The sequence below is a fragment of the Eptesicus fuscus genome, chromosome 12 (assembly GCF_027574615.1).
Source record: "Eptesicus fuscus isolate TK198812 chromosome 12, DD_ASM_mEF_20220401, whole genome shotgun sequence".
Classification (NCBI taxonomy): domain Eukaryota; kingdom Metazoa; phylum Chordata; class Mammalia; order Chiroptera; family Vespertilionidae; genus Eptesicus; species Eptesicus fuscus.
In genome coordinates, this window is record NC_072484.1 from 20,745,488 (window position 1) to 20,760,654 (window position 15,167).

The 15,167-nt window shown below is 40.9% G+C and overlaps 1 protein-coding gene across 6 annotated transcripts in view; it reads left to right on the top strand.

Moving 5' to 3' along the window:
* SEL1L2 (SEL1L2 adaptor subunit of ERAD E3 ubiquitin ligase) overlaps positions 1–14,735 on the top strand; it is a 114,317-nt gene extending 99,582 nt beyond the window's left edge. For 3 of the 6 annotated variants that reach the window (XM_054723928.1, XM_054723923.1, XM_054723925.1), the window contains 5 exons: positions 666–831; positions 931–1,005; positions 5,328–5,500; positions 14,278–14,406; positions 14,544–14,735. In XM_054723928.1, the coding sequence (XP_054579903.1) occupies positions 666–831; positions 931–1,005; positions 5,328–5,500; positions 14,278–14,406; positions 14,544–14,666 (666 nt within the window). In that variant the 3' untranslated portion in view covers positions 14,667–14,735. Of the gene's footprint in view, positions 1–665; positions 832–930; positions 1,006–4,460; positions 4,555–5,327; positions 5,501–14,277; positions 14,407–14,543 lie in introns of those variants that run through there. The other 3 variants (XM_054723924.1, XM_054723926.1, XM_054723927.1) reach the window with 3 other exon arrangements.
* The last annotated feature ends 432 nt before the right edge of the window (positions 14,736–15,167 follow it).

Sequence of the window (15,167 nt, forward strand, 5' to 3'; positions counted from 1 at the left end):
CATTGATTTATTAAATACTTCAGCTGCACCAGTATAAATATATCCATGTTGCAGTCTGGCCCCTCTGAAACTCAGTTCAAAAGCTGCCAGCTAATAATCTATCTTTAGATTTGCTCCTTTGCCAACTTCCTAATGAATTATGTATGGCTAACCTCTTTTGGTTACATAAGGGCTATTCAGCTAAGTTGACATTTGTCCCCATAGAACTCGCACAGCTCCCTCGTGATTATGTCACCTACAGCCCCAGGCACTTTCTTCCCTTCATTCCCTCCTTTCCATATCAGCTGTAACCTTATAACTCACCCTTGCAGAGCAGCAGTGCCCAGAAAGGCCCTTTTAAAAAAACAGAAGTCAATGTAGTCTTGTCCTGCCAAATCACCTGTAAGTCAGGAAAGTTTATTACAAAACATAAAATGAGCCTCAGGAAGTTTCAGCTCAAGACCAAAAAATAAAAATAAAAAAAAAAATAAAAAAATGCACCTGTAATCTTTGAGTCTATGAAAGGAATTAACTCTTAACCCTAAATAATTTGCAAAAGCCATGCTTTAGACTGGAAATGCTTGCCTGACCAGCCAGCAGGAGCTGAAGACTGATGTCATTTATCTTTTACCTGGAATGAAGTATATTATCTAACTAATCTGCTTGATTTCTTTTCCCATATACAGCTTTATAAAGGTGTCTGTGAACTAGGACACTGGGCTGAGAAATTCCTGACAGCATACTTTGCCTATAAGGATGGTGATATAGATTCTTCCCTTGTTCAGTATGCACTACTTGCAGAAATGGGGTATGAAGTAGCTCAAAGCAATTCAGCATTCATTTTGGAATCTAGTAAGATAAGTTAAAATTCCCTAATCATACATATTCATATATGATTTCACTACAGGAGTATTTTAAGTCTTCCTAACGGAATATCTCCTTTTTTTTTAGAAAAGGCTAAAATTATTGAAAAAGAGAAGATGTATCCAATGGCACTTCTCCTGTGGAATCGAGCTGCCATTCAAGGTATAGAACCAGATAAAAATGAGCACCTACCTGTTCCCTGTCCACCATTATTCATCTGATTTGCTCCAGCTGAGTTCTTGGGCAATAGGCAAAGAGGTGCACAAGTAGGTGGTACTTCAGATTGTACTGGTGTTAGGATCAGCCTTTGGTTACAGGTCATTTCCAAAATTTTCTTTTCTTTGTTATTTTCCAAGTCTCAGTTTAACAAACCATATGAATGTTTCTGTGGCTCTGTCTCAATGGCACCAGAACAGTTGTTTGACACATGACAGTTTTACTCAAGAAACCAATTTTCTTGGTCTGGCTTCATTCACTCATTTGCTGAGTTTTTTTCTGAATTTAATCAAAAGTGTGGTCTATGTTATGTCTCAATGAGGTTATAGGTAAAATTATTTACAGATCTAAGACTTGCTTGACTTTTCTTTTAAAATATCACATTGATGATGGCCACAAACTTCAGATCTTTATTATAACCATTAGCATGTTAGCATCAGAGAACAAACAAACAAAAAACAACACAGAGTTAATTGGCCAGATCCTCTTTCCTTCCTGGAGCCCTGCTTATAGGGATCACATGCTCACATGCAATAAGGAATGTTAAGACAGCATTTGGTGGGGAAGCTTTGACAAGTGGCATTTGCATCACTATGTCTCATTCCATTCTTTCCCTACATTTATATTACTGAGAGCTGAGAGATACTGCAAAGCTGTCACTGTTGGCATTTGGATATGTGAGGAACTCTCTTGCAGTAAGAGAGCAATTTTGCTTCCAATTAAGTTTCTTAAAATCAAATCATGCTGAAGCCAAATCACCCTTTTCTACAAGAAGGGAATGGGATAAAAAGTGATTCTCAGCTGATGTTAATATGAGGCAGAAGAAAAAGTCACAGTGGTGCCTCCTCACACCCAGCTGAGCTGGTAATACAGCAGCAAGCCATCCAGCCAATTTTAGTGAGAAATTCCCTAAAAAAGAAGTCTATATTTTCTAAATGCAATAAAGACCTTGTTTGGAGTGGGGAAACAACACCAGCAACCTCTCAGCTATGGCAAATTAGCCCAATTTCAACAAATACTTGTTTATTCAAAGCCAGGAAATGGTGTGAAAATTGCACCAAGGAAAAGAGCCATTGAAAATGAGGGGAGAGGGAATAAATGGTGATGGACAGAAACTTGACTTGGGGTGGTGAACATACAATACAGTGTGCAGATGTGTTGTGGAATTGTGCACCTGAAACCTGTATAATTTTGTTAACCAGTGTCACCCCAATAAATTCAATAAAAAGGAAAAAAGACAGATACACATACACAAAAGAAAATGAGGGGACATTAATATTAAACAGAATTCACCAATATAAGAACGTTAGGCCGCTAAAAATAATTACCTGTCACAAGAGAGGTCAGGCATGAGTGTCCCCAAAGATGTCGCTCCCTTGAGGTTAGGAAATCTGATAATGAAAGTTTCTAATCAGTTAGGAAATCTGATAATGAAAGTTTCTAATCAGTTAGGAAATCTGATAATGAAAGTTTCTAATCAGTCACTGGTGGTGCTTCTTTCAGCAGTTACTATGTGTGAGGAGAGTGGTGAGCCATCAGTACTAAGTCACCACCACCTGTGACTATGAAATTGAAGGGGAAATCCCTACCCTTGTCAAGTGACCCCTGGGAGCCTGTCAGGATCCCCCCATGTCCCCAGTTATCTCCCTAATTAGGGTGCAGCCGAATCCTCTGGAGAACCTACTGTTCACTGCCTTCTATTCTTAGAGACCTCAGGGGTCTTGCTTACTGCTTGTACAGCTCAGAAGTACACAGAAGTCCTGTCCTTTTGGTTTATGGCCCAGAAGGAATCTTGGAGTCAAAGGAAGGCAGATTTGGGCAAAATTAGAGATTGAGTGGGTTTCTCAAAGGGCTCCTGGGGCCTCTTGCCTCTCTAGGTCCCTGCAGACCCCTCTTCTGGGCATCACTTCTGTAAGGTCTTGCTGCCAGCTACCTGTACATTTTGAAGTACCTGGGAAGCAAACCCTGATAACTAATGTCTTGGCAGCTTAAGGATTGTATGACGTTACCTCTACTCAGAAAGAGCTAAAGATGGCTTGTGGTATTACATTTTAATAGAGGATTCTGAAAGATTAAAAGAACTTCAGTACCCCAAATAATCAATTCCAAAGGATTTTAGGCATTGCACTAGGCCAAATGGAATTTGGAAGGAGTCCTGTAGCCCTTAGTGATATATGTCAGATCATACGAATGAACTCAAATGTGTTTAAGGAATATTAAGAAGGCTAGAGGAAATCAAGAAAGTAACATGTGAGAAGGCTAGCTAGTCAGAGAGGCAGAAAAGTCATGACTTGTAGGTCAGGTAAGACATCTGGAAATCATCCCGAGTGCAAACTGAAGCACTGGGTGGATTTAGCACAGGGGAATAACATGATTTAATTATATATTTTTAAAGATCATCTTGGCTGTTGTATGGAGAATAGATTAATAGAAGGACACTTTGGAAGCTATTGTAGTACTCCAGGCTTGGACTAGATGGTGGAGGAGAATATAATAGGTATGTTTTAGAGGTAGAACCAACTTGGGGATGGATTTGATCATGGAAGTCAGGGAAAAGAATTAGAAATAATTATCCTAGATTCATGCCCTGCACATTGGTGGTGCTGGCCCTGAAATAGGGAAAAAAACTGATGAGTGTGTGTGTGTGTGTGTGTGTGTGTGTGTGTGTGTGTGTGTGTGTCTTTGTGTGTGTGTGTGTTTGGGGCAAGGGGAGGGGGCCTGGTAGCAGGGTGTTAGAAATCTCTGTTGAATGTTTTAAGTTTTAGATCCAAGTAGTGAAGTCAATAAGGCAATTATAAGAGTACGGGGCTTGGGAAGAGATAAGACTGTAGATAATAAATTCAGGAATAGTAAACATAAAGATAGCCACGTAACTACATGAGATTACCTAGAGGAAGAGTTGAGATAGAGGAGAGTAGTGGAAAAAGGAGGGTTGGGGGAGAAGAGAAAAGAGAAAAGAAGGAAGAGAAGAAAGGGGAAAATGGAGTTGAATAACAAGCCCTTAATGTTCCAAAATTTAGAAGTTGAGTAGAGGAGGAGTCAGGCAAGGGTGCGAAAAGGGAGGCTTATAAGGTAGAAGTGAAATCAAGAGGATGCATGGTCACTTATGTCAAGAGAGAAAAGTGCTTGGGAACATACGTGTAGATCCAGTGACTCCAGGGCTGCTTAGAGGTCCAGCGAGATAAGGACAGGGAAGTGGCCAATGGATTTGGCTGCATGGAGGTTATTGACTACCTTGAAATTAGCCATTTCATGGAGGAGGGGCAGAATTGGATTGGGTTGAAGAGTATATGGGAGGGGAGGTGAAGTTTTAGAGATGGTTAGTATGAAGGGAATAGAAAGATGGGAGTAGTTAGAAAGAGACACCATGAAATATTTCTAAGGGTTTTTTTTTTTCATAGAAAATACCAAGTGGGTTTGAATGACTGATGGGATTGATCTAGGAAAGAGGAGGAAACTGATGATGCAGAAGAGTCGAGTTTCAGAAGTGAATCTAAGGACAGAACAGGTGGGGTCCAGTTTCTCAAAAGTGACTTATCTTCAAAAAAAAAATTAAACCCAGACAGCATGGCTCAGTGGTTGAGCGTTGACCTATGAACCAGGAGGTCATGGTTTGATTCCCATTTAGGGCACATGCCTGGGTTGTGGGCTCGGTCACAGTGTGGGGCATGCAGGAGGCAGCCAATCAATGATACTCTCTCATCATTGATGTTTCTATCTCTCTCTCATTCTCCCTTCCTCTCTGAAATTAGTAACATATATTTTGAAAAAATGAAAAAAATTAAAAGATGATATTCACAATTTTTATTCTTTTTGTTGTTGTTAATCCTCAGGATATTTTTCCATTGATTTTTAGAGAGTGGAAGGCAGGGGGAGAGACAGAAAAACATCACTGTGAGAGAGATACATGTATTAGTTACCTCCCACACGAGCCTCGACCAGGGCTGGGAATTGAATCTACAACTGAGGTAGGTGCTCTTGACCAGAATCAAACCTGGCACCTTTTAGTCCGCAGGCCAATGCTCTATCCACTGAGCCAAACCAGCTAGGGCACAATTTTTATTCTTTAAGGATATTTATACTATACCATGGGAGTTATCCCATAGTGAAGATGGCTAGCATTGAGTGTTATATTTGTGTTCCATAGATGATAACTAATCCTGATTCTTGGATCCTGAGTGTAAATTTTTTCTTTTATATATATTATAGGTTGAGTTGCTAGGAACTGAACATGAATCATTTATGTTTTATTCTAATATTTCTACCAGGCAATGCATTCGCTAGAGTGAAAATTGGAGATTACCATTACTATGGCTATGGGACTAAGAAGGACTATCAAACAGCAGCCACACATTACAGCATTGCAGCCCATAAATACCAGAGCGCACAAGCCATGTTCAATCTGGCCTACATGTATGAACACGGTTTAGGTACCGCAAAGGTAATCTTATTGGTAATAATCCAAACCTGGCTATGGCAGCTCTATGGGAAGGGGCAATTTATAATTGTTTTGCATTTCATTGATGTCATCAAAATGTAGAGAAAGGAAGGAAAAGACTTAACATTTGCTAAGTCCATCCCATGTACCAACACATATTACTTACCCTATTAAGAACCCTCTGAGGTAGAAGTTATTTCCTACATTTATGCCCAAGGACATAACTACAGAGTAGACTAAATATAGGCTTGGCCAATTTGATTTATAAATTCATGCTTCTTTCAAGAAATACTGGTGGACCTTGCCCCGACTCCCTTCTACCTAGTGACCTTTTCCATTGACTCTTAGGTTCTTAGTAACATGGAGAAAGTGGGAATGAGGTTAGAGGTGGACACTGAAGTGACATTAATCCAGAAATGTCTTCTGAAACACCTTCTGTGTATATGACACAGTGCTTAGCACTCTGGAGAGGCCCAAGAAAATAGATCTCCATCCTTCAAAGATTACATGTGACTTGAGGAGGTGAGGCATATTTATTAAGAAAAAGAGCTAACAAAACAAGGAAATACTGGGTAAATCACTTAGACAAGTAAGTGTAATTAAGGCAGAAGAGGGTTTTGGTATCTGACAGGGTGAGAAAGGTATTAAATATCAATAATGATAATAGCCAGGTATTGGTTTATTATTTAAATCACAGAACCACTCAATGAAATAAGCCCTATAATTGTCCTCAATGAATGCATCAAGAAACCAAAGTACAGGCCCAGCCAGTGTGTCTCAGTGGTTGAGCATCGACCCATGAACCAGGAAGTCACAGTTCAATTCCCAGTCAGGCCATATGCCCCAATTGTGGGCTTGATCCCCAGTGTGTGGCGTGCAGGAAGCAGCTGATCAATTATTCTCTCTCATCATTGATGTTTCTATCTCTCTCTCCCTCTCCCTTACTCTCTGAAATCAATAAAAATATATTAAAAAAAAATAAAAAGAAACTGAAGTACAGAGAGGTTAGTAGTAGTGTCAGAATTTGAACCCAGGACTGCCTGACCCCTTGCTTTTTGAGGAAAGGCTGGGCCTTGCATTTTGTCATCCTTAATGCTCAAGGATATATTTCACTTCAGTGATTATATTCTGGGCTGCATTTCCAGAGCCAAATAATGAGAGGTTATCAGCTTTTCTATGCTTTTTGTTTGTTTTTAATGCTCTCTTTTTTCTTCCAGTTATGCCAGTAATTGAGAATTAGAGGTAGGGAATTTCCTATGTGACATCGGCTAATGGTCCACACTGCAACCAAAGTACCTTCGTCGGGTCCTAACAATCCAGCAGAGAAGATCCCTGCCTTTCTGTGCTGCCCTGTGGCCTTTTGGCAGATCACTTTTTCTTGTTGTTCATCCTCATCCAGGGATATTTTTTCCACTGATTTTCAGAGAGAGTGGAAGGGAGGGTGGGAGAGAGAGACAGAGGAAAGAGTGGGTGTGGGGGAGAAAAACATCGATGTGAGACACATTAATAGGTTGCCTCCCACATGTACCCCAACTGGGGCAGTGGATTGAACCTGCAACTTAGGTACATGCCTTGACAGGAAATTAAATAGGCCACCCTTCGGTGCACGGGCCAGTGCTCTAACCACTGAGAACACCGGCCAGGCTGGCTGATCACTTTTCATCAGCCCCAGTACCCTAAGCAGTAGAAAGAATATTAACCCCAAATCTAGTCTGTTTTCCCCATTTCTAGAAGCTGAAAGCTTCCTGTGTTTATGGAAAGTGAAAGGTATTGGGATTGGATTGTATAGCTGTATTAGTTGATTTTTTGGCTGTTATTCAGCCACACCCAGTTCCCCTCTAACTGTCATCACATCTGCAAAACAGAATAGTGATACCTGTCCTGCCCCAGGCAGCTTCAGAAAGATTAAAGCTTTACTTCATCATTCCCCATGGAAAACAACCATAATGGTGAGAAGAACGTAGTTTGCATAAAAGATAAAAGTGGTCCCACCCCATAGATTAAATTCAAATTAACTCTCCTACCCCCACGCCACCCCACCCCCAGCTGTGTCAGAGGGTTTTTCTCCTTGGAGTCACTGCTGATGGCTCCCCTAGGCACTTGCTTCACAATTTAAATAACAATTGTCGAAACATACATTTCAGACATTTAGAAAAAACTCTGAAGTTTCTCTGAGTTTCTGACTTTCTGTTCTTTTTCTGTTACAGTTCCTGTTTTATCACAGGGCATTTTGATCACTCTCTCATTCACAGACATTTTTCTACAGAAAGTCTCTACATGTAAACACACACACACACACACACACACACACACACACACACAGGCGCACACAGGTGTACTCAACCTCAGGCCGGGATATGGAAATTTTAGATATAGTTAATGAGTGCCATTGCTCTTTGTTTTTATTAATTCTCTCTGTTTAACAATTAGAAAATAATAACCAAGTACTGTACAAAGGTGCCAGGTTTATTAATCTTGTTATCTCACAGTCAGGTTAACAAGGAGATCCCACCTTTCCTAATCCTCAAAATGAGTATGCTGATAATTAAAAGCCCAGAGCTTGTTCCAGGGATGGTTAATGAAAGCAAAACAACAATTAGAACAGGCTTTCACAGCACTTAAATCATCCAGTGATTACACATTTGTTCAGGAAGGCACTTCACAATCCTCTTTATTAGTTAATCCTTGTGCAAACCCGTGGGAAAGGTGAGTATAATATTATTACTAGGCTTTCTCTGAGAATCAAAACAGGTGTAGTATGGAATCAGGTTTCGTAGACTCTGTATTTAAGCCCACTGGGAGAAGAAAGTGAAATATAAATCAACTCTAAGTAAATCAGTGTAAAAATATGGGTCATGGTTCTCATCTATTTTTAGAAAAGAACATTGGGATTAGGGTGATGTAGGCGAGTTATCCTAATAGCCTCACTGAAAAGCATCTCACTCCTCAATTTCTGACTTCTGATTAAACTCAGTAAGTTTTTTACTTAAACTGTGGCCCAGAGCTGACTGCACCATTGTTCTGAGAACAAAAAATAACTATCTGGGAGAAGTTGGGAGATGACCTCCCAATTCTAAATTTAGAAATTCTACATTCTATATATAATTCTATATTCATCTCACAAGTTGTTATGAAACTACTTCTCAATTTATACTTGATTCAGAATTACTTCAGAAATTTAACCTAGGACAAAACCTGATGCCCATCCCCTCCTGCCCATTCCTTCTGCCCATATCCTGGTTCAGGCTGGAATTTCTACTCACATAGACTTCTTCTGTAAAGGCTCCTCAGGAGTCTCCCATTCTAGCATTTTCCTTTGAGTCTGTGGCAGAGATAGGTCTGTCCACCAGTTCCCTGTAATGCCCATCCACAGGGAGGTCTCACTGCTGCTGTGTGCCTCCTAGTCATAGGCTGCATCTCCAGGCCCCTGTCACATCCAAAGGAATGGGAGTGAAGGTGAAGGTGTCGCTTCTGGTCTAAGGTGGCTGAGAAGTAGATGGAGCTTCTCCCTGGTTTCCTTCCCCTTCCACTGGCTGAACGCAGAGACCCAGAGGCTTTAGGGACAGGCAGAAGCACGCGGCAGAAGGAGCTTGGGTTCCTCAATGATCACAAGAAGGAAATTCCCCACTAAACAGGAGCATCCACTTGGAATGCTAAATATGTTAAACTGCTGCTATTTGGGGGGTTGTTACAGATATAAGCATTACTTTAGTTAATCCATCTAACAAAATGCTATCAGGTTATTCTTGATAAAAAATAACTTTGGTACCATTATTTCTCTACCTTTCTCCCCTCCCCCACCCAAAACATGCACACACACACACACACACACACACACACACACACACACACACGAAAAAAATAAGCAAGCAAACCAAAAAATAAATCTTATTGACTTTCTATTGCCTAATGAAGTCCAGACTTCTTACCCTGACCTACCCTACCTTGATTATAATGGCTTGATATGCCACTATTTCTCTATATATCTTCTAGACTACTTTTCCTTCCCCCACAAAAGACCTTGAACCCTCCTGACCTTCGGTCGCATATATTTGGTTATCTGAGTGAACAAATACATATTTCTTATTAATCACAATATTGCAACATAGTAGATAACACATTTTTGGGGATCCTTCAGGGAAAACAAAAATTGTATATACTGAATAAATTATAAATAGTCCTGTCAAAAATAAAAGTAATTATGGCACAAAGCATTTTTATTTCTCACTTGTCTGGTCTGACCACCTATGGATAGTTAGAACTGTAGTCTTAAATACCAGAAAAGAATTCTTTTCTGGAAAGGACAAGTAAAAGTTAGAAATTTAAAATGATCCTCTCATGAATATGACAGGATAGAATATATACCTCTTAAATATAGTCACAGCCTTTCTTGAAATAAATATATTTCCTAATGAAATAATTAGAAACATGGAAAAAAATTGTGTACATAAAGCTTTATTACAGAAAAAAAAACCTACAAACAACCAAAATGCTCCCCAATAGAAACCCTGTACTTGAACTATTGTGTGGTAGTGTGTGGTTCCATCAGGTATTCTGTGGCCTCATTAAGTGAGCAGGCTAGAAGTCTGGATTTGAATCTCAGCTCTGCCACTTACAAGTCACATGAATTTGGGTAAGTGGTTTAACCTCTCTGTGCCTTAGTTTCTTCATCTTTAAAATGGGGTTATAATATCATCTGCCCTATAGAATTGTCATGAGATTTAACTAAATGACAGTGATGACTGGCATGTAGCATAAGTATTTAATTATTAGCCCTTGTTCTGAAACACTATGCAACCATTAAAAATAAAATGTTATAGACCAGTGGTTGGCAAACTCATTAGTCAACAGAGCAGCAAACCGCGGCTCACGAGCTGCATGTGGCTCGCGAGCTGCAGTTTGCCGACCACGGTTATAGACTAAAGGAATATCTTAGGACATGGTATAATTGTTTGAAAAGTATTGAAATATATTGAAAGCAGAAGACATAATATTACCCAAAGTGAAAAATTCCTGAATTAAAATTATATGTATAAGAATCTCTTCTAGTGTATATATATATATATAAAGCCAGGGACCGTAACGCTGGAACAATCGGAACCACCAGTCACTATGACGCCCACTGCAGCCAGCGAACCTGCCTGATCGGGGGGGGGTGGCCAGCTGGCCAACCTCCCGAGGCCCCTCCCCCTGGCTGACCTGCCCCTGATCACACCCTTCACCCCAAGACGGGGTGGGACCGGCCAGCCAACCTCCTGCAGCCCCTCCCTGTGACTGGCCCTGCCCCCGATGGCCCCCCTACCCCATGCACAAATTCATGCACTGGGCCTCTAGTATAGATATAAATGCTGGAATGCTGGAGGAATATATATAAAATAGTATCAGAACTTACCTCTTTACAGTGAAATTGTAGGTGATTTTTAAAACTTGTTCACTTCTATATTTTCAAAGTTTCCTTAAATTAGCATATACTATATTTATAGGAAAAGAATAAATTATTCAAAAATTACCTGTTCCAATATAAAAACTATTTTTATTGTTGAGAGTATTACAGATGTCCCTCCATTTCTCCCCTTTTTCCCCCTCCATCCAGCTCCCACCTGAGGCCTTCCCTACACTGTTATCTGTATCCATGGGTTATGCATAAATGCATATATGTTCTTTGGTTAATCTCTTCCTGTCCCCTCCACTCTCCTCCTCACTGAGATCTGTCATTCTGTTCCATGCATCCATGCCTCTGGACCCATTTTGTTTGTCAGTTTATTTCATTCATTAGATTCTACATATAAGTGAGATCATATGGTATTTGTCTTTCTCTAACTGGCTTATTTCACTAGCATAATAATCTACAGGTCCACCCCTGCTGTTGCACTTTGGGGCTCCTTCATCATGTAATTGAATACTTTTAATAAATCAGATCCTTTATTGCTGAAGAATTCTGTATCTTCTATACTAATAATAGAGGAATATGCAAATTGTCCAGGATGCTGTCACAGTAACAGTAACAACCGAACAGCAGGCTGTGTGGGGTGACAAGGCCGGCAGTGGGGTTAGTGAGGGACGACCAAATGACTGAACAGCAGGCTTCATGGGACAACCAGACCAGCAGGGGGGTTGGTGAGGGACGACCAAACGACTGAACAGCAGGCTGCATGGGGCGACCAGGTTGGCAGGTGGTGCAGTTAGAGGCGACCAGGCCATCGGGGGGGGGGGGGGGCAGTTAGAGGTGACCAGGCTGGCAGGGGGAGCAGTTGGGGGCGACCAGGCCAGCAGCAGGGGCAGTAAGGGTCGACCAGGCCAGTGTGGGGGGGGGCAGTTGGGGGCAACCCAGCCAGCAGGGGAGGCAGTAAGGGGCGACCAGGCCAGCGGGAGGGGGGACGGGGGCAGTAAGAGGTGACCAGGCTGGCAGGGGTGGGGGGAAGTTAGGGGTGACCAGGCCGGCAGGCAGAGGCGGTTAGGGGTGATCAGGCAGGCAGGCAGGTGAGCAGTTAGGAGCCAGTGGTCCTGGATTGTGAGAGGGATGTCCGAGGGCCCCGGATTGGAGAGGGTGCAAGCTGGGCTGAGGGGGACCCCCCCCATGCACGAATTTTATGCACCAGGCCTCTAGTTGAATTATAAGAAGCTATTTTGAACATGTGAACATTGGCACACCTGACATTTTAGTTAGAAAATGGATTCAAGAAGAATCTGTAGATTGCTTTGCATAATCTGTTGAATCACTGAAGTTAAAGCAAAATAAACACAAATGTACCACAGAAAGTTTAAGTGTTCATGGGGTAGGAGTTCAATGGACTTATTTAATGAACTCTAGTCATCATCAAAACACTATTCAGAGGAAATTTTTTAGTTGAGCCATTTGGATTTTTTATTAAATAGACTAAAGAATAGGGAGTCTTTTCTAGAATCTAGTAATAAAATTTCTTTTATATGGGTTACCCTATTAGCCACAAGTGTTCAGAAATTTCTTTCTCTGGAAATTTTAAAGAAATATTTTTCTATCCTACCCCACCCCCACTATAATCTGTGAGGCTGCCTGGGCATTAAAGGTACTTCTCACTATTTTTAGTATAAGCTAGTGACTGAATTGTGATGTTTATGCCTCAAGAAATAAGTTAATACCTATTGCCTGTCTCAAATAAGAATGATTGCCTGAGATATTGAAAAAGGCTGCCTTCCCTTGAACGATTCAAGTCAATATGCCTTTCATATGTGGGGCAGGTGACATGCCATTCTAATCTGCAGGGCACTTTCAAATGAACACCCACTGGATTTGTTGGAATTAGAGACACAAATTAGAGGAGTTTTTTTATGACATCCATTTTCTCTATTGCCAGGAAGATTTGTTCAGAACCAGTCTTCTGAATTTTAGTATTTTAAGCAAGAGTATTCTTTTTTCTCTACAAATCAATTTACTGGATCACAAAGCTTTGAGAAAACTTAAGAAATGACCAGCAGAACACAGCTGAGAGAGGACACTGCCCAATAAATGGTTTGGCACAGGTCTCAAGGATTCATAACTATTGAACTCTGTGTAATGAAGTTCTGAGAGATGGAGAGGAACAAGAAAGAGATACTGAATGGCCACAATTTGTGAAAAATCTCTCTTCTTCCCCTTCTTTTGAAAATAATCTACAGGCACCCAGCAAAGTACAATTCTGGGACTGTCCCAGGTCACTTCAATCTTGAAAAGCAACTCTGCTTAGCCTTTTCACTACATTGCTTTAGAAAACAAAGCAAACAAAAACAAGCCATAGCAGGTGAAACATTTTTTTAATGATTATGTGCCATCACATAAGTTAATGGTAAAAAAAAAAAAAAAAGAAAGTCCCTAAAAATATAGTATGTCCTTTGAGGAATCCAATTCTAGCCTGAGAACCAAAATAGTTTATTCATTCATTCTACTAGTATTATCAGAGTTTTACTATGTACTCAGCATATCATAAAACACTGGGAATTCAAAGGTAAGCAGGAGTCCAAGTCGTTGCCTTCAGGACTAAGAGACAGGCAAATGAATAAACAAATTCTATTAACATCAGCGATGATAAGCATATGAAGAAAACTAGGAATTTTAAATGCTTGTTATTATCTGTATTGTTATTTGTTTTAGGGAACTGTACTGTGTCTAGGGTTCTCCTGCCTCTTTAAAAGGAGTCATACCTAATATCGAGTCCAGAGGTATCCAAGAAAGTGTTTGGAGATTGTGTTTGTTTCCCATGGCTGCTGTAACAAATTATCACAAATTTAGTAGCTGAAAGCAACACACATTTACTATCCCACAGTTTCTGTAGGTCGGGAGTGTGGGTGAGCTGACTGGGTCCTCTGTGTAGGCTATGCTCCTTACTGGGGCTCTGGGAAGCATCCACCTTCCAGCTCATTCAGGTTGTTAGCCAAATTCAGTTTCTTGTGCTTATAGGACTAAGGGCCCCATTTCCTTGCTGGCTGTTTGCATTCCTTCTTATTTCTTCCCTGTGGCCCTCCATCAATGGTGCGTGAGTCCTTTGCATGTGTAGAATATCTGACTTCTCCTGCTAAGCTCTCCAACTTTCTCTCCTGCCTTCAGCCCTGAGAAAACTCTGTGGTTCAGAACTCAAGTAATTATATTGAGTCTATCTGGATAGACCATGATCTCTCTATCTTAAGGCCTGTAACATATTCACAGGTTCCAATGAATAGAACATAACATCTTTGGGGGAGCCATGCTGCATACCCAAGACAAATTACAATATTTTACACAATGGCTTCTGTTTACTAATGAGTATGGGCTGTTCTTCTATTTCTAGGACATTCACTTGGCCAGGAGATTATATGACATGGCTGCTCAAACAAGTCCCGACGCTCATATGCCTGTCTTCTTTGCTCTCGTGAAACTGGAGACTATGCATTTGCTCCAAGATATCCTGTTTTTTAATGTGAGTTTGTCTCAAATAGGTCCGAAATCTCTGAAAAAATCCAGTGAGCAACTCTTGGGTGGTGGAATGGAGGGATCTATTCCCCTGAATAGAGTGGGAGGCTTGGATGTTTTTTCTAACAAAACGTCTTTTCCCAGCAGTTTACAATGAGATGGAAATGGATGAAATTGGATGATACCCTTGGACAATACTGGGATTTATTTGCGATTGGCCTCATTGTTGCTATGCTGATCTACTTGCTTAGAAATCGCTACGGATAGGATCTGGATTCTAGAAAAACCTGCTCATGAGAGCCAGTTCACTCACTAAATAAAGAATTTTCTTGTCAAGCTCGAGAGTTTGCACGATTTCTCAAAAGCCTGTGATGGAAAATGGACAAAGCTTGGGACCTGTCCTCTGAGAAATCATTTCACTTCCTGCTTAGTTGAGGTGACCACTTGAGGGGTACTGGGGACTAGTCACCTAAGGCTTATCAAACTTATCATCTTAGTGATCTAGTTCTGAGTCAGGGATATAGACTCCAATTCCAAGCCAATTTTCATGCTAACAACCTTTCAAGAGAACAAATGGGTGTCTTGGCTCCTGCAGACACAGTGAGATAGGGAGAAGGCCAAGTCCGGGAAGGGCAGGAACACAGATCCCTCAGATCTGATAAATACAAAAATTACAATAGAACCTTCCTCTTGTGGGGTTGATCCTGTGAACCACATCAAAAACCTAATGAGCAAAAGCTCCTGTGGCATCTGTGCCAGGGGCCAACT